The 20,849-nt window shown below is 38.3% G+C and overlaps 1 protein-coding gene across 4 annotated transcripts in view; it reads left to right on the top strand.

Moving 5' to 3' along the window:
• The window catches only part of LOC139144979 (neuronal acetylcholine receptor subunit alpha-3-like), a 51,207-nt gene that overhangs the window by 18,113 nt on the left and 12,245 nt on the right, over positions 1-20,849 (top strand). For 2 of the 4 annotated variants that reach the window (XR_011554881.1, XM_070715860.1), the window contains exon 2: positions 18,273-18,412. Coding sequence is in view for 2 of the 4 variants with exons in the window: in XM_070715860.1 (XP_070571961.1) it covers positions 18,273-18,412 (140 nt within the window). In the remaining 2 variants the exon portion in view is untranslated. Of the gene's footprint in view, positions 1-4,573; positions 4,816-18,272; positions 18,413-20,849 lie in introns of those variants that run through there. The other 2 variants (XM_070715861.1, XR_011554882.1) reach the window with 2 other exon arrangements.

Genomic DNA, 20,849 nt, shown 5'->3' with positions numbered 1-20,849 from the left:
TTCTGTTGATCCAATGAACTCGCCGACATGAATTACAAAATTTGTTCAGTGATTTCACAAGCACAGCGAGAGTCTAACATCATCTTCCTGGAAAGCGGTTGATCCAGAGGAAATTTGAAAATAGTGTTCAGTCCGCGGCGGCAGCAGGTGAGAGCGCATCGCGATTAGTGTAAAAACGTCCAGCAGTTAAGAAAAGTGCATCGGATTTACTTCGACGAGCTTTTTCCGAATTCACGTAGTCGCGTTGATTCCATACGCTTATACGTACTTTATTTGAATCCAGTCGTTGAACACTTTTTGTAGGTCGACCACAAACGCACAAAAATGGCGCGCGCTTGGAGGGGGAGCAAATCGATCGTTTGCAGCTTGTATAATTTATATACTCCATCATATGTGACTCAGTGTGACTCTTCAGGTTCCAACGACTTCTGGTTTACTCATTGTCTGGTCAGCCCGTGCGTGGAACGCTTCTCCTCAAATTACCTGCAGTTGGCATTTTAATGTTTGCCTGAAAATTAAAACTTCTCAATAAATTCTTCAAGAAATTTGTCTGTTATTGTCTCAGCGTCTCGCTGATTGCCCAAATACCTCCGATACACGCATCTGCCAAAGCGATCACCGCTGCACAAACACTGGCCAGCCCGCCGGCTGCAGACGCCAGGCCAATTTGTACGAGGGCCCGCGGGCGATAAAATCTCAAGATGGAACGATTTACTATGCCACATAAATAGAAAATATACTCGCGTTGCCTCATTTGTGAACCGTCTTGAATGAAGATAATTACACTTAAAGAGAATATAAAATAAGCCCTAGGAAACGGTTGCGTTTATCGCCCTCAATTATCGCCACTAGTTCTTTTAACTCCTGACACGCAAAACACTTTTGGATTGAAACTTTTAAGTGAGGGTGACAACCTCCCGTCCGTCGGATTAATAATTGAATGGTTCCAAACATCAAGAGATGTCTTTCAATATCACCGCCCAGCAGAGCATATTTGACTGGATATTTCTGACTAGTTGACACTTTCCAAAAACATTCCAGCGCTGTCCCAACTTGTAGGAATCAAATACGTGACATTCCGGTGTCCAAGTTGGTAAGGAGGAGAATGTACCAGAATTCCAGGATGTGTGTGTATTTGTCATATGTTTGTTTGACAAAAAAGGGGCAATTAACCATCTTATTTTTAAAAAATTGTAATCAGATGATTTTTTTACATATAGGTATGCTATTTTAAGTTATTTTGAACAGAATTAAAATTTTGCAGGGATATGAGGGCAGTTGGGAGATTAAGTGCGGAGAGAAGAAGTTGGAAGAATCCCCATTGGGGAGAAAGGGTAAACTACTGGGAGGGAGGGGAAATTTTTAAAATCTTATAGCGGGGTATGGGCAGTTGCAATGAGCTGCTAGTTCCTGTTTTCCCTCCAATATTGTCTTGATAACTGGATTTTTGTAGGACTAGAAATCATTTGTAAATCGTAACATCGCATATTTGTACAAAATGCGTTGCACTGGCAAGGCCGATGCTTTGTAGTTAAACATTCTATAGGGAGACGAGTAAAAAATTAAAAAAAAAATATCGTTTCAAAGATAATGCAAATATTATCAAAAGTTATAGCTCTGCCACGACTCTGTCTCGACTCACTGTCTCATGGTTGGACATTGCTTCAAATTTTGGAAAAGCACTGTTTTTGTTTCACGCTAAATCGCATTTATGTCGAGCAAACTAATTTTCCTTGTTTGAAGTTTGATTGAAGCACCTGGTGCAATGGATCTCTGCTGGCAAGTCATCCTCTACCCAACAAACGAGCTTTCCGATGCTTTGTTTCGATAGAGAAGCTACATCGGCCTTTCCAGTCCACCGTGTCAATGCTTGGCTGAGGGGTTTTATGAAAGATGATATTTGAGGCCTAAAATGCGATTAGCTGCCACCCAGGTGATCTTCCCTGTCAAAGTATTTGAAATTATGAGAGATCAGCGGACAAGCGCATAAATGACTCACTTGACGAGGATCTTATGAATTCAACGACTGAATGACCCGTAATTGTATCGATGAAAGATTTGTATAGGTTTGGGTTGCAGAGAGAACGAGGTGAAACTGGCCAGCTCTGGAAAATATCAATCAAATCGTTTAGCGTGAGTAAACGTGACAAGAAGGAATGGGTGAAACGTGTGCCTATGTAGATGTTTGAGTTTCAGTTTATTAGGAATCCTGTCAGCAAATGCGCTGTTTTACAAGGAGCCAACTAAAATACATGTGAAATGTTTATAAGTGAACGTATGTATGTATGTATGTATGTATGTATGTATGTATGTATGTATGTATGTATGTATGTATGTATGTATGTATGTATGTATGTATGTATGTATGTATGTATGTATGTATGTATGTATGTATGTATGTACGTATGCATGTACGTATGTATGTACGTACGTATGTATGTATGTATGTATGTATGTATGTATGTATGTATGTATGTATGTATGTATGTATGTATGTATGTATGTATGTATGTACGTATGTATGTATGTATGTATGTATGTATGTATGTATGTATGTATGTATGTATGTAGCTATATATGTATGTGTATGAACACTATCACGCAGATGTTTCCTATACTCGTTTACTACATAGTTTTCCTAGTTATTATACACGTTGATATTAATTGCCGCAAACGACGTAATTGATTTATTAAAAGTTGATCGACGAACATTACCGAGGTTCTGTTCACATTTTTTATTTATATTCTTAAGTAGGGCTGTGAAGTAGAAATTTTCCATCGTCGGTGAAATGGCGAGGTCGGTTGGGGTTACTTTTTGTTTTGACGTGTTGGTAATTGTGATCCTGGCGCCATTAGCAAACTTGCAATTAGATCAAGAAGCCGGTGTCAAATTGTGTTCGTTTCAATAAAAACAAGAAATGATGTAGTTATAAATAATCTCCGATTCGACTTTATATAATTGGTATTCATGGAGTTATGATATTATAGAACTGGAAGTCAAGAAATTCACTGCATTAAATATCAGCTTCCGATGTAAAAATGCTACGTCGGGCCTCTGCTTTGACTGTAACTATGGATATCTCTTTTGCCAAACTTGTAGCCATGGATTATGTTGATCTTGCATAGCGTGCGTACAGGTGACCCCGAAAAGCCAGCGATCACCCCGCTAGTCAAGGTGCAAATGAGTCAGGGCTGGAGCTCGGAGTTTCCATGGTTTAATTAACGCCTCACAATTGATTTAGGCAACGCCACAGAAATGCAGCCTTACAAAAAACGTTAATGATTCCAAATGACTAGCTATGCCGAGATGTCCGCCCCCAACATTTGATTAGCTTCCAAACGAACCCGTTCACTTCTCAGTCATCGATAAATTCAATTTTGTTGACGGTTTATTCAATTACCGTCCAAATATTAATTTTCTTTCACGGACATTCTATACCCTTTGCAAATTTGCATACCAAACACAAAATTCACAGGCACTTTGACTCCCATTGCTAGGAAATATACTCAGTTGCCATTTTTCCATCGAGACTTTTCCATTGATATCATTTCGAAATCAGAATAAAACAATCCATAGAAAACGGATAGAAAAAAAAACAAAACGAGTAGTTAATTAATCACACGGAGAAGTGAGTCCACTTTTTTCTGACGCGATCGTAAATTAACGTTTGCCTTTGTTATCAGAACCAGGTCAAATATATCCGTGACTTTGTTTAATTACAGGTTTTCACCGCTCTTCCGCTAATGACCTCTGCCTCTCGTCATCTTCAGCATATCGCAAAATGACTACCTCCATTCGTCGTCTCTGGCCTAATCGTCTCTGTTATCGATGGAAATACGATGATTTTTTGGGGGGGTTTACCCGCTCCTAGCTTGTATACTTTTCGGTAAGAGAATTGGTAGGTCAGATTTCAAGTTGTCCGGTATGCAAGTATGCGAATGCGCTGGGTGCCATTTACTAATGAGACAGTACTCGTGTACATAACATCGTAGTTTGTCGATACTCTAACGAAAATGACGTCACAATATCCAAAGGAAACTTATCACAAATGAAAGGGAAATGATTATCAATTATTGAATTAATTAGCACTCACGGCTGTATAGAAATGATTAATCATATTAGCAATTTTAATGAAAAGATAGCGGAAATGTACCTGCAATGGCCGAAGGTATGGCCGAAGGTAATATTAAAATTTAAGTCCTTTCCCACCGACACTCTTCAAACTCTTGTAATCAAAATGCTGCTCAAATTCCCCCTATAACTGGACATTTCACTTCTTTGTAAAACAAACAACGACATATGACGGTGCCTGATTGTTATTCGCGTTGGTGTCTTCCGGTAGAATTCCCGTGCAGACAATTACACTGCCCGACCCAGTTCCTTCCGGTAAACAGGTCGCGAAATTAATACGACGAGATCGAGTATGAAATAGACGACATTGACACTTTTTCAAAAGATGACCATCAGAGATCTCATGACACGGACTAATTCGCATGCGTATAACGGATAAAAAAATGATTTATTTTTTCGCTATTATGCAGCGTGAGCGCATGCGCGTCGGGCGTTCACTTGATACGTATAGTTTAAAGTGGAGTAGGCTGTGTAGCATGGTTCGGCCCCATGATTTCTGTGTATGAGGCACTCCGAGGTTGGACCAATTTGTATTTCATTTAATACGCTCTGCTGTCCCGAGCAATGCTCAAAACTTCCATCGCCGATGGTCACTCGATTTAGAATCAGGAATATCGCAATCAATTACTCCATGTACCGGATAAATATTGCCGTTTTGCTTATGTTCACCTTGGGAACACACGGTGAGTACGTCTTAAAAGACGATTTAATATCTCTCCCTCTCTCTCTCGTTCGGAATCTCTATCAGAGTTCATATACGCATATACAGCGACTGTCGACATTACTCACTTCTATTTTTCCGTGATATTGGTTTACAAGTCAAGTATTCCACCTCCGTCGGTGACCGTTCGAGTGGTCGCTCGTCAACGCACGTTCTGTCGAGGAAGGGCTCGACCTTGCAACACTTATACGTCCGTTTTTTCGCAATTTGCAGAAATAGCATTCGCATCAGCGACCAGTGTGTTGTTATTTTCGTAAAAAAAACGGACACTCAAAGTACGGACTCAAGCCGAAGCGTTTGACGAGACTGTTATATAATACTATGTGTGTTTTCAATTTCGTCCAGTTTACCTTTTTAACGAGGAACAAACCCGACCAATTTAAAACACATTTACTTTTCGCTTTCTTTTATTCGGTGGTTGGTAAGTTCTGAAATTAACGTTTTAGAAATAATTCCTTCAAATAAGATACTTGTGCTATCGTTTATCATACCATTTTGTGTAATCTTTATTAATATACAAAGATAAACAAGTTATTCTGTCTGTTGCACAGTCATGTCTTCCAGGTATAAAATGTAAAACATTTTTAAAGAGCTTGTGCCACAATTCGAGGTTATAGATTTATCGATTATTGTTCGTAGGTTATTGAGATTTTCTTTTTCATCAAAGTCGCTGAAAACTATTTCGTTTCTTCAAGGAAAAGTCACCCATAAAAATACTGCCATGCTATGTTGATCGCTACATGAAGTCAAGGTTTTGTTTGCGTGGGTGAGCGTTTGATGAGAGGCTTCTGGAAGCGCGGAATGAGGGCATCGTCAAGCGAGATGGGGTCTAATATCACTGTGTGTTTTGTGAACGTGAAAGACTGATCAGAACGTAAGGGCGGGCTTAGTCATATGATACAGCCAAACAAGGTTGAAATCGACACGTACTCTATCATGAAATCGACACTTAAACGTAAGAGGATCTGCACTCTTGCGATGGCGAGGATTACTAGCAATTTTTCTTCCACAAGAATAAATCGGAGGAAAGCTTATCACAACTGTGTGTACGATATATCTGATACAGAGAGAGAGAGAGAGAGAGAGAGAGAGAGAGAGAGAGAGGAGAGAGAGAGAGAGAGAGAGAGAGAGAGAGAGAGAGAGAGAGAGAGAGAGAGAGAGAGAGAGAGAGAGAGAGAGAGAGAGAGGCATTGCCTCATGGGTCGTATTTTCACTGTGACATTACACCTCTGACAGTTGGTATACAGGTGAAAGTTGTCGGCGAATGTTTGTGAATAAAAACTGTAATAGCGTTGTAAAGCCGGAGCGATTATGCACTTACTCGTATTAACCAAGACCTTCTACAAAAATAATTTCCTGTCGTTGATGTTTATGCGTGCCAGGAGTGTTCTTTGCAGTTTCAGTGGCAAGGTTTAATCCAAAAGAGGGAAACAGGCAAAGCGTTGTTAAACAGTTCTTTGCTAATATCAGCAGGTCTTGATTGTAATCGTCTGTAACTGCTTCCTGCAGAGTACGGCGACGACATGAATAGACGGGCATTGGGGCTTTTCTTCGATAGGGCACCGGCCGTACCAAAGAAAATTCATTCAATATTCAAAAAAAGAGGCGGTGGTTTGAGAGTCGGCAAGAGCTTTTGTATGTAACTTGTAAGGTGCAAAGTGACAGTCTAGCGTGACAGATATTCAGGCAGTAGAGCAGACACAGACAGACCAGTATATGGGAGAGCACGGGAATTCGTAGATGACAGTGCATCGTGTGTGTGTGTGTATATATATATATATATATATATATATATATATATATATATATATATATATATATATATATATCTCGAAGTATACAGATGTCCTCGAGGGAAATTACAGTGCTCAATGCAAAAAGCAGAGCGTTATAAATAAACAGATTATTTCAAGTACAAAGTAATGAAATCTATTACTTAAGTTTCATGCATCTTGCAATCCTCAGATAGAGTGAAAGGATTTCTAGCTCGACACTCTTACATATAGTATTGGGACGAACCATTCTATTTGTAGGTAGTGTTAAAATTCGATAAATAATATTTGTTTTGGTTTCGACATTTTGAAACCAACTCAGAGCGTTTGTTTAACAGTGTAGATTTGTCAGCATTGATAATGTGCAGCTTTTCTGAATATATATATATATATAGAAGAAACTTGGGTTGAAACACACTACCACACCTGGTTGTTAGGTTCCAAACGTATTTATTATACCTCAAACACAACGTTTCGCTCTAAATTTAGAGCTTCTTCAGGTGTTTTCTACAATAAAAAGTACGAACATGAAAATTACAATGGTTGAATTGTGTAGGAAAACGAGCAATGTAGAGTTATAAGTCTGTGAAAATCTGGAAATGTACATGAATGACAGGAGAGACTAAAAAATTACATTTCCAGATTTTCACAGACTTATAACTCTACATTGCTCGTTTTCCTACACAATTCAACCATTGTAATTTTCATGTTCGTACTTTTTATTGTAGAAAACACCTGAAGAAGCTCTAAATTTAGAGTGAAACGTTGTGTTTGAGGTATAATAAATACGTTTGGAACCTAACAACCAGGTGTGGTAGTGTGTTTCAACCCAAGTTTCTTCTATCTTCACCCCATTCCACGCTCCACTGGGGATCACCTGAATTCTACAGTTTCTATATATATATATATATATATATATATATATATATATATATATATATATATTTCAGTTATCGTAAATGATAATCACCGCCACACAAATTACCTTAAATTCGTTCCGTGGAGTAATATCTCCAAATGCTACCGAAGTCAGGAAAAAAACGAAAATGTTTACTTTGATGGAAGAGAGTTCTTTCGTGTATTCAAGTCGACCTATTTTTATCGTTGATATTCAATTAATTGTAATCTGCATGCAAGGTTTGCCATCTCTATTTCTATCAGCTGTTTTATGTTGCCCACCTGACTGAGCAGATCAATCTCTCATTACCATCACGGCCTTTTCCGCAGTCGACAAGGATATACTGAACTATTTGCCGATACTCCGTGCGTCGTTTTCCGATAGATCAGACCCAACTCTTATGAATCGATTGATACTTCAAAGCTTTCGGATGCACACGGGGCGGAGGTCCCCGACCCAAGCAGCCGTAACTCCATGTTGTCCTCACAAAGGTAGACAGACAGACAGAGACTTCGAGGCAGAGAGGGAGAGACGTTTATGTCTCCAATTCCTAATACCGTTCCGTCCTTCTTGCATGTGCTTCCATTAAACGACGTTACGTAAGGCCGAAAAAATCGTGCTGTTCCGAAAATCCGACCTACCCTATCTTTTACCTGCCGACCCTCAACTTTTTAGAGCTACGTAAACACGGAAGTAAACAAAGAAAGAAAAAAACCGTAAAATCACGCGTTCGTTATTTGGCATTTGATTATTGCTTGTACGAGGATGTCTTTTATGTTTTTATTCCTTCTATATGTATGATACGTTTTTCTGGAAATGTTATTGGCAGTGTTTAATCGCCCTGAACCCCTGAAAAATGCATATTTAAAAATAAAAATATTTTGGAAAGAGAAAATCCCTGCCTACCTACCTACCTACCCCATTATTGAAAACCATGTATCAGAACAGCACACTTTATTTTGTTTGGCCTAAAAATATTTTAAGTCAGCTATACAGAAACCTAACAAATCCCACATGGCTTATTTTGCAACAGCTCCACGACCCTCCACTTCAGGGGCTATTTCTGTTACGACTATTCCGCCTAATCGACGACAATTAGATCGGCAAGCCGAATGGCTGCAGCTTGGTCCCAGGAGATGGCGCGAATTCAAATCGCCTGATGGAATTTACACCGTGCCTCTATAAAAGATTTGACTAATTGCTTGCTCTCTCCCCTCGTCTATGACAACGCGACTGACCCGGTAAATTAAGGTTCACTGCCGTTGAAACGCAAACCAGTGTGAGATTCGCCCGTGTTAGGTGTTAGAAGCTATGTGAGTGAATTGCGGCAATCAGCTGAATGAAACGCTTATAAAATTGCAGCATGCTTTAGATCGGGGAAGGGTGTCTCCTGCCCCTTGTCGGCGATTCAGAGTGATTCAACGCGGCTGTTACTATGGGAGCGGGTATAGTGAGTAGGAATGTTCGTTGATGATTTCAACGTTTCAACAACGACACAGGAAATCTGTCACGAGTAATGACGCCGTTTTTTTATCCATTCAACATCAAGCAATGATACGGCCCAGAAAATTTTAAATGACGTGACCTAAAATGTCACGTCATTTGGTGTGATATCCGCGTAGTGATACGCTGTGATGTGACGTCACACAAGACAGTGTGATGAGATGCGTACTATGATTTTTGAGGTGACATGTAATCCGACTCGGATGCGATTGGATTGCAAATTGCATTGTGATTGGATAAAGTAAAATGAAATGTATATCTTATACAGATATTTATTTGTTATATGCCAAGTAACTGTGAACAATTGCCATATATATATATATATATATATATATATATATATATATATATATATATATATATATATATATATATATATATATAGAAACGCATGTATACATATCTATTGATGTCGGCTTTTCCACAGATATCCTTTTATATATAAAAATACAAAATATTGAAAATAGAGATATAAATAAATATATATATATATATATATATATATATATATATATATATATATATATATATATATATATATATATATATTATAATGGAAGGAAATTAAATAATCGGACGGTATACAAGATTCTGTTCGCTAGAACAGTTCTGTTTCAGAGTGAACAGACGCTAGAGTACGCGAGAAGGAATCTTTCTGCGAAATCAGTCAATGCCATATTTTTGCCTCTGTCGTTGCTGCTTGATGTTAATTTCTTGTGAATTGTCTGATATGGCGTGGATGTAAATGGACACCACTCTGGCAATATACAATATTTAGTCAGGTGGAAACGTAACATCGAGCACTTGGATAACTTACACCCTACGGTCATTAATATCTGATGAGAAGTTTGAAGAAAGCAAAGTGCGCGCGGCGTAAAATATTGCCGGGAAAATGGATCGCTGTTGAGACTACTTAAAATGTGAGGGGAAAAACAACGGAAAAATCTATTACTCTGCGAGGGCACATTAAGTCGAGTAGAATGTCTGATAAATTCCATGTCCTGCGGATTCAAATTGTACGTGTTCATGAAGATGTTAAGAATTTATCCACTTTAAGGTTGAAAATTCTAGCTTTCTGGTAATTTTTGGCGGAAGGTGCTTCTGTTCTTGAAGGGCAGAGTTGAACATGACTGATATCACCATATTGTCAAGTGAGTCGTAAGCACTGACAGAAATCCGTATCTGAGACTCCAGTGTGTGATAGCAGCCGTAAACCATCAAATGAACATAATGTCAGGGTGTAAGTTCCAAAATTATTTTTAATCAACGTAAATATTCACATAGAATAATCGTACGATCTACCTTCATTTGTACCGAAATATTCACAATTGAATGTCTCAGGTTATTGTAGCATCTTTGCCTTGAATACTATTATTCCTGTATTAGGTTTCACAGAAACCCAAGGTCACCAAAACGGTTTTATAGCCTACCCCAAGAAATGTGTCCACAGACAGGCCATATAGGATTTTCTCCCATATTAAATTTTTAATTCAGTTTTAAGGTTTATGTCATGCCAGTATTATACCATACTCATTGAATACTTAATTAATCAAATAATGGGCTTCACTCAGAATTCATCCATTAACCACACGAAACAAATAAACCGTAAAATGGAGCACGGAAACGCAGCGTTCAAAACAGCCATGGGCAATTCTGCTGGTCGCTACCACTCAAGAGTTCGATTTAGTCCATTTGTCTACAACTCAAAGGTCCTTACATTTTAATCACCGGTTCAAAGTCTTAGACGTGCAGATTTTGCGAAAAATGGAAATCATATTATTAAAACCTATGTTTAAGTTGTGTAGATAGTAACCGGTGCGTTCTTTAGTAGCTGAACTCGAAATAGTTCCCACTTTCGCGTCGAATTGATATGAAGTGGAGAATTGAGGGGGGGAGGGGGGTTGAAGTGAACGGCTATCCTATTTGCCGGTGAGACGCTTTAGCAAGCATGACGAGCAGAGCTAAAGTTCAATTTCTGGAGTCGGTTCCCCTGAGGATGTAGTAAAAAGGTAATTACGTTAACAGGTTTTGCGTTCCGTTTATGTCAGTCTCAGTCGAGAATTAGTATTGGTCGTGCTGCGTACCTAGAGGCTCAACTCTTTTGAAAAAATCTCGAAATAATTCCAACTCTTTTTACCATTTAACGTTCGGTGGCCAGGAGTCGAAGAGCTTATGATACGCATCCGTTGCTGTCATGGATACAGACGCCTCTTTCCTGTTATCTTTGATCGACACAGAACTTGTCGGTTGATCCCTATTATGCAGTGAAAGCACTCAGCATATACCCATATTAGGTGGATTTACATTTTATTAACATAGAACTGAAAAAAAAACTTCCCAAGGCGCGGAAATCGTACAACCGTTTCCAAGCTGGCTTATTCGCAGCTAGCTTTGTTTCTATGCGAAACTGATATCAGAACAGTTACAGATTGTCAGAAATGCGTACTCCATTTTAAAAAGTCTGTTAATCGGAGTAGCTCCGGCGCTTTCACCGATATATATATATATATATATAATATATATATATATATATATATATATATATATATATATATATATTATATATATATATATATATACAGTATATATATATATATATATATATATATATATATATATATATATATATATATATATATATATATATATATATATATATTAACCAAAAACGATAACGTGGCATGAGCTGATGACATTTTGACGTGATTGAAAGTAAGATGTGTTGGTAAACATACGCAGGACACCTTGGCGATACTGAATGTTAATAATTTGGATCTCTCTCTCTCTCTCTCTCTCTCTCTCTCTCTCTCTCTCTCTCTCTCTCTCTCTCTCTCTCTCTCTCTCTCTCTCTCTCTCTCTCTCTCTCTCTCTCTCTCATACTCTGTCTACTACTTTATGTAAAAGATCGAGGATTCCACATTTCAATGTTTCGCTCCCTTATGTTCATTAAATCAAATTGTCGGCGATATTGTCGGATACCATTATTGACACAGATATCTAAGTTTTAATTATTCGAACTTGCCATTTCCATCCGTGATCGCTGTAAACCAAGTGTACCTAGCTCCCGCTTATGCTTCGTTGTTATGAAGTACGGGTGAGCTAGATCTATCCATTTAGCAGATTTGTTATGTCTTAAATGGAAGCTGTCAATACGGTTACTGGAACATGTAACCCCAGCGTATTTCTGCGTGGGACCTACGTTGGATTTATGAGTGAACCTCTTCCGCATAGCTTACCTCTGTAAACACTTGTGATTCCCCCGCCGACGTCAAAAAGAGTCACACGGAATTTATGATGTTGTCGGTTAAGGAATCGCCTCTTTTTGCGTGGGGGCGCCCTTTTAACAACCCGAAAAAAATGGTGACTGTTTTGGACATCGCGTTTACTAGTGATCATAACAACGGGATGATTAGTCCGCCCATGCAAATATTCGCTCAAAAACATCTGATTGGCTAGATCTGAATAATATGAGGTATGTTCTGCCTGTCGACAAATTAGAACTACCGGTAAACAGCCAGGCCTCTCCACGCGAGATGGCCTTGATATGACTATCGGTTACTTGTCAGATTGCAATCGAATCTTCATTCTCAACATTCTCGGAACATCTGATTCGTATCTGACAGAGGGATGAGCAGATCTTACAACCGACCTGCCGCTGTTGACATAGAGGATTTACATCCTCTAATATGTTGACTGATTTGTCGGCCATGTCGATTTCGTGTTAGTGTGAACACGAAACGCTGGCCATCATGGGAAAATTGTGCTCGCAGCTCTGCCCCTTTCTGCACGAACTCATTACATACAGGGAGATATGGAGAAAAAATGGCTAACGACTAACGTCCATATTTTCCTTTGCATCGTTAAGGTTGTCGCCACGCAATCGCAAAGTTGTACGCAAATTGTCAAACCACTTGACCGTTAGGTAGGGCGCTCGCTGGCAAAGTCAGTCACAACGCCACAACACTTGACACAAGGGAGGGCAAACCTTTTACTGGTTCATTTTCAGTACAACACAACATAACGTAGTATGATTACAGATTAAAAGATACTAGCGATCTACCAAAAGCAAATTTAACGTACAATCAATTATTTTGACGTGAAAAACAACAATTAATACAGGTGAACTGAATGTGTTTTGTTTTGCAAAGGAAGTCACTTTTATAGGGGAGTCACGTAGGTCACATAGGGGCAAGATATTATGCAAGTCTTATAGCGCGGGGACAATACAAAGACCTGTCGTGAGAAAAAATGAATTTCGATTGCTCTAGATCATGACTGGCGTTGTAAACTTAATGTCATAGAGAACGAACACCGCATTTCTTTCACAAATTTAATTTTCTTAGAAACTTGAAACCAAAACGAAGGACGACTTTTGACAGTGAAGGGGAAGTACAAATATTGAGTCAAATTCCGATGCCGTTGACTTGGAATTTTGATTAACTGTGTACCATCTGTCCTGACCTGCCTCGCTCGAACCTGGTGGTGTATCGTTCAATGTCGCGAAACAACGGCGTCTTCACTGCTCCCGGGAAGTTAGTCGGTTCGGAATTTTCAATACTCGTGTGTTATTTACAAATTTATCAGATGGTAATGCAATCAAAACAAAACAGTGTTTTCTCGGAGAAGTGTGCCTGACTTTATGCAAAAAATCCGGGGATCCTGACGCGACGCAAGCAGCTGTCCATTAATATTCAACTCGCTGCACTTTGAAGAATCAAACCGTTGGTCTTATCGCTAGGATTTTTCTTAGTTTTGAATTGGACGTGACTTGATTTCCAGTTTTACAAAAAAAAAATTTTGCTCAACACAAAGTGAGCTACTCGTAAAATAAAGGCACTTGTTCCCTGGAAATTTGATATATTGACTGTATTAAACGAAAATCGATATAAATAGCATCTTGATTAGAATTCTCGTCTTTTCACGTTAACTTCGCCATTTTTCGAGTTAAAAACGTGGTATGTATACAACCGTACATATTATATATATATATATATATATATATATATATATATATATATATATATATATATATATATATATATGTATACATACATACATACATACATACATACATCGCTGTGTCCGTTGAGTTGACATATTTGTGATGTAAACGAAAGCTATGTTGACGACGTACTGTTCATCTTCGAACAACATTGAATATTTCCAGACGTAAGCCTCAAAACGCGGCCGTCGCCAAATGTCAAAAGCAAACTCGCGTGAATTTAGAGCAGTTGCCACGCCACAGCCACCGATAGGTCATGCGAGTATTCTCGTCTCCTCGTTTTGGAATAATTAATTTCAATCGCTGGAGAAATTCAATCGCACATGAAAAGAGTTCACAGGGCGTGGCGGGGGAAAGCTTGGGTGGTCACACTTCCTGTTTGAACAATATAATAAATCAGTGCGGAGGCAATTTTTCAATACCATTATTAATTGGACACGTCCATGAACTGGCCGTTTATAATCGTCTACCCAGTATCCTCACGTATATGAAGCTATATACAAACTGTCTGTCTCTTCACCAGCTTAAAGATCAATTATCTATCATTTTCGATATACTTTGCAGTGTTCTTATTCTGTCTGTAAAAATGCACTGTGTCCGAGTCGTGTTACTCCAAAGGTCGTGTCGAAATAATTTGTGTTCAACTAGATGCCAATACAGTAAATGAATGTCAGTACAGCCTGCATGTGTCAAAAGGACAACCTAAAAAAAAAATTAGTCACCCTACTTATCCTAACCCTTCAACCCTTGGCGGTTTTTCTTGCATTGTTTAGAAAACCATGCATTAATTTTGCTAAAGTTTGCTGTTTTCAATGGTACGCACCCAATTACAAATAAAAAATGAAGAAGTTCCGGATCGACCTACCCTGTTTCATGAAGTCATGTTGATGGAAACATATTTTTTTTGGCCGAATGGCCAGTGTTATTGTTGAGAAGTGAATTTTAGTCTGGATTTGCTTTGTTCGTCAACGATAACAATTACACGTACACAATGCATTATGTTGGCATGGCTTTTATACTTTATCTCTTAGCATAAATTGGCAGAAGATTAAGAAAATACATCCGTTTTACAGAACCAAAGAATGCAAAGGTCATATGTTAGCGAACACAATGTATGTTTAAATCATCTGAGGTCTTCGCCCAATTTATTTCCAGCACATAGTGATCTAATATATGTCATATAAAAATCATGTCAGCTATTAACTTCTTCAAAGTAGAGTTGAGATGGTATTTTGCCCGTACGATCGGTTCTTCTGATATTGTAAAATTGATATTGTACGGCAGCTCTGTCAGCGAAATGACCTCTGCTAGCTTCTTACAGTAACTGAATTGTAATAAGACTTACATAATGTCTTTTTAATAATATTGTGCATGCCACCCGAGAGCTAAGAATTCATAATGCAGAGCTAACATTTCCCCTCGGAGAGTATCATGCTATAATGTATTACCTAGCTCCGTAATTTGTTTAAACTTTTTATGTTGTTGGTGATGGGACAGGAAATCAACGATGGCGGAAATGACGTAATAGATGAGACATGATCAGCTGACCTCTTGGCAATAGTCTACGCATTCTGATCGTTAGAATTTGGCAGAAGGCGGTAGCTGTAACTTGTGGTTAAATTTTTCATTTTACATTTTCTTAATTTTTGTTCTAGAAACCAAGTAAATTTTCTTCTTCTTTTCTATAAGGTAGGCTGAAAACCCCAGGATTAGCCTTGTAAACACAACGCACGATACAATTCAGCCCAATGTACGATGTTGTTGTCGACAAATGAATTCTGGTTGGGGAGGGGGTTAGAATTTATTCATCAGTAGTAACAGAGGACATATTTAACACACAGACAGGAAGCCAGTGACAAGCTAACCATTAGGTATTGGCGTGATTAGAGTAGAACAAGAAACTGTATTTTACAAAAAAAACGTGCAAGGGCATCAAAAGCTAATGGCGCTGTGATGATACGTGCATGTCAGAATAAAGAATTTCGTAACATTTGCTGACTATTAAGAATTTAAAATCAGGGATCACCTTTCACATAATACATAATTTAGAGATGTTTGAAATTCAAAAGGGGCCTCGTCTCTGCGTCGACTCAACGGGAAAAATGAAAAAAAAAAATACATAAAGCGAGTTGATGAAAACTCGATTTCATCTGCCGTCGCGGATTTCACAATGAATGCACACACGCTGTATACAAGTGAGAACGTGCAAGATTTTGAAGGTCAAAAACGGTTCTTCCAAAGAAATTACATAATTGATTGGACTTGTGTGATAAACTTACCTGAAAGTCACAAGATGCACGTACGATTTCTCAAGCATAGTAGTCATTTAATCAGTTTAGGCTATCTATTAAACGAGTTGTTCGAGCTTTCGGAACAGAAACCTCCGCTGGTAATATTTCAGGGAGAGTTTCGCTGCACATTGTCAACAAAGTCGGTGATTTTTTTTGACATCGCAGAATACTATACCGTCACAAGAAAATGTTTGACCTGTCACTGTCTGGAGATGGGGGCAGGGGGGGTCATGTTACTGTCTGGAGGGGTGGGGTATGCGTGTCAGAGAAGGTTTGTCGTGTACTTCCACCATGAAAACGAGTCATCACTTCATCCTCGTTTTTAGTTTGACACACGACAATTTGAATCGCTGGTATAGTAATCAATTAGTATTACGGCGAAGTCAAGAACTTCAGAAATAACCAGAGTTGATTAATGTGGTCGACAAGATGACTACACTCGCTCAAGAATCCACTTTCGAAATTTTACCGGGAGTTTTTACGACTCGTTGTGCATGTGCACTGATAGAGTTGATTTTTCAGCGCAAATGTCTACTCATGATCACCATGAAATTGTCAATGAAAATTGATTTGCTATTTTCAAGGTCGATGTATGGATAAGCATTCTGATCTTGCAATCAATATGGATGTACTTTTGTAATAGTTCTAATGTATCGTTTATTAGAGTCATGTAGACATGAATTGCGTAGCCAAATGCAAGTAGCGAAGCAATTTTCTGATTGATTTGAATTGCAGGTCTTGACCCCGCTGACCTCACCGCGCCAGCCTCGTTCGCGTGTCAATTCCCTGCCGAGTTGCGCGGATAAACATTCCACCATACGTCGAGGCATGCCGCTATTCAAAGTGTTGGTCAACTGGGAACAATGACTGGTTTAAAAGTTTACATTACACTCGAAGGTTTTGTTTTCAGCCAGTCTTTGCGGTGTAGAAACATGATACACTCCGGACATCTTACATGTTTCCGTACAGCCGAACGTGAGGAGTGCGCCCTTGGTTATAGTGTTAAGTTCTCACTGACGAATAGTTGAGTTGTAAACGTCGAAAGCCTTATCATTTTGGGCGATTTATATCATTTCTTTGAATTTGAATGATTTGAAGAATCAAACATGCTTCTGGTCCCATATTTTAACTCGTCTTCATCGATTTCGCTGTTCTTCGCAATGTTGCACCATAGAAAGCATGATACGATAGAGATCTAATTCATGCAAGTTATATTTAAAGGAAAAAACCGTCGTCGGAACTGCGCCTGTGCGATTTTCTTGTTTACAAACAATGTATTTCGTGCACGATATCTAGATGAACCTCATCATCATAGCTGCATTATTTGAGTTATACGATGTAGATTATGACAGACATGTTTTAATAATATATAATAGTAATATTGGGTTCTTATATAGCGCGCATATCCACAAGTACATGTGCTCAAGGCGCTTTACAATTATTATTACCCCTGGTCACTGGACCTAATATGATACCACTCAACTCCCTGGGGAGCAAACTACAGCTCACATGTGCAGCCAATAAGCGCAGCAGAGCTAAACACACACATTACAACCACTGTCCTACCAGATTCTGGCTGGGGAGAAGCAATGAGGAATAAAGTGCCTTGCTCAAGGACACAACACCATACCGGGGCTCGAACTCACCATCCTGTGATCGTGAGTCCACTGCTCTAGCCACTGGCCCATGATGCCTCCTTAACTTTCATCAATCACCATTGTACCTTGGATACAGTGTTTACATGGGTCGTATGGGTCCCCACGACCTTTGAGTGCAGTTCCGACGACTGTAGCGCTCTAAAGCCTAGTTTTCTCTTAATGAATGTGTTACATGCAAAACAGTTTCTATATTCTCAAAATAGAAAATATTCTAGTCTCATTCGTGTTTAAAAGTCACCAAAAATGATAGAGTACGCAAAATGTTAATGTGTTGTTCATCTTTTCTCATCATCAGGTTGCCATGGATCCGAGAGCGCAGAAAAACTCTTTACGACCTTAATGGACAGATACAACAGTCTGATTCGTCCAGTGGCCAACGTAACTGACATGCTGAATGTGACATTCGGACTGTCGATATCCCAGCTCATTGATATTGTAAGTTTCTATGTCTTAATCACTCGCCCACTGTAAAAATTACTATGAAAATTATTTTGTCAGAATAGCTGATGCAAATCTCTCCATAAACTGTTGTCAATTTCGCTGTAGTGTACATTTAACAGGCCCATGAATCGACTACAGTTACTTAGCATGTAAGGCTGCTAGCGAAATTTTGCTGTGGGCACGTCATGGGCTATAGGATCCTAAATATTTTGCCTTGCTTCGACATGGCACATCGAGTCATTTGCATGACAAAGCCTAGATACATTATTTAACGAATCACTAAGCAGGGCAACAGTTCATATCAATAGCAACAACATAAAAGAATTTCGCTTGACATCATAATGTATTAAATTTGTCTTGTATGGGACTATGCGTGCACGTACATTTATAAATATACATTTATTTACAATATTTACAATTATTTATAACAGCTACATCAAATTCATATTCAAAAATATATTAGGTAGACAGACAGGTATAGATGAAAATAATGAAGATGTAGATATATGCAATATAAGAGCACGTCAAAGTTTTCAGGCGTCATTCCATGCACAGGGCAAGAGAAGGGGATAGACACATTAAAATCGCATGAAGTTAATGTGAATTTATATATTTATATGAATTTATATATATATATATATATATATATATATATATATATATATATATATATATATATATTTATATATATATAAAGTTAATGTGAATTTATATATATATATATATATATATATATATATATATTATATATATATATATATATGAAGTTAATATGTATTTATATATATACATATTGTTTATCCAATGTATTATTATATGTTGGTATTCTATTTCAGCTTTGACTTCTTTAAAGCGACAAAGTCGGCCATTTTTCATGAAGTTTGTTTTATACGAGATACTACTTATATTGTTTGATATGTTGAAAGATGCTGAATAAATGGGTGACCATGCATATATTCGACCCCGGTTTTAGACAAATTAAATGAAACCATCGCAAAAATGAATTAATGGTCATGACCATTAATTCATTTTCGCAATGGTTTCATGTATCGTGTCTAAAACCTGGGTCGAATATATGCATGGTCACCCATTCATTCAGTATCTTTCAACGTGTCAAACAATAGAAGTAGTATGTCGTATCAAACAAAATTCATGAAAAATGGCCGACTTTGCCCCTTTAAGGTCTCATGACAATACATGATGCAATTAGGCGTACAACGTGATGGAAGGGAAGTGGCATGACCCTGTATCCATGTTGTCTATACGAGATACGACGCCACATGACTTGTGCGACATGGAATTGTATATTTCATACTGCGTGTGACATTGCGCCATGTGATGTGCTGTAATTAAATGTCATTTAGTCGATGATATGGCAGGGGAGAGTCGACCCAGGCATGTCCGTTTTGTAACCTCGTGTCGAGTGTCGCTGGCTTGTGTCTTGGAGAATCGTTGATGCATTCTGACATTACCAAAATACGCTAATTTTAAAGCGAGGTCATCTTCTACCTAAGCCTAATGTTCAATATATGGTATTTTTGTCGATAAAAATTTTAGTCGTCAACAATAACCATGGAATATAAATACATACAGACTGTGTTGACATTATGAATAGTGGGCGTTTCCACCTCTGCACGTCATTATAAAAGTACCACAAGAAACTGTTTTTCACAAACACAGCAAAAATACTAGAAAATACGTCAGGACTTACAATGTGCGTTCTTGATGTGCCTTCTTAACACAAATCATGTTGAAATTGTACAAGTTGTTTGCCATACACAAAAAGTGTCCCAGAGGTGCTGTTTACAAATCTTGTGTCTAATTTCAATCAGGTTTTTAGCTCCACTGTCAGCGACGCGGAGCCTATCAAATAGGTTGATTTTCCGTCGTCGTCCGTCGTCCGTCGTCGTCGTCGTCGTCTTTCAACAATTGCCTTCTCCTCTGAAACCACCAGTCCAATTGCTTTGAAATTTTATATGCAGTTCACTTGGGGTGACCTCACTTAAGTTTATTCAAATCGTGGTGAAATTTGCATATTTGTATTTTTGGGCACTTTTTGTGTTTTCGGTAAAAAGTCTTCTCCTCTGAAACCCCTTGTCCGATTGCTTTGAAATTTGATATGCAGTTTACTTAGGGTGACTTCAGTCAGATTTGTTCAAATCGTGGTGAAATTTGCATATTTGTATTTTTAAGGCAATTTTTGTCATTTTGGTAAAAAATATCTTTAAAAATCTTCTTCAAAACTACCAATCAGATAGCTTTGATATTTGGTACATATGTCCCTAGGGATGATCTATTTCAGATTTGTTCAAATTGTGCAGAAATATGCAAATTTGCATTTTTAAGGCAATTTTTGCCATTTTTAGTCAAAAAATGTATTTCTCAAAAAGTACTGGTCTGATAGTTTTGAAATTTGGTATACAGGTTTCTA

Source organism: Ptychodera flava, chromosome 12 (genome assembly GCF_041260155.1).
Source record: "Ptychodera flava strain L36383 chromosome 12, AS_Pfla_20210202, whole genome shotgun sequence".
Lineage (NCBI taxonomy): Eukaryota > Metazoa > Hemichordata > Enteropneusta > Ptychoderidae > Ptychodera > Ptychodera flava.
The sequence above is the reverse complement of the archived record's forward strand: the minus strand, read 5'-3'. Positions and strand labels throughout refer to the sequence as shown.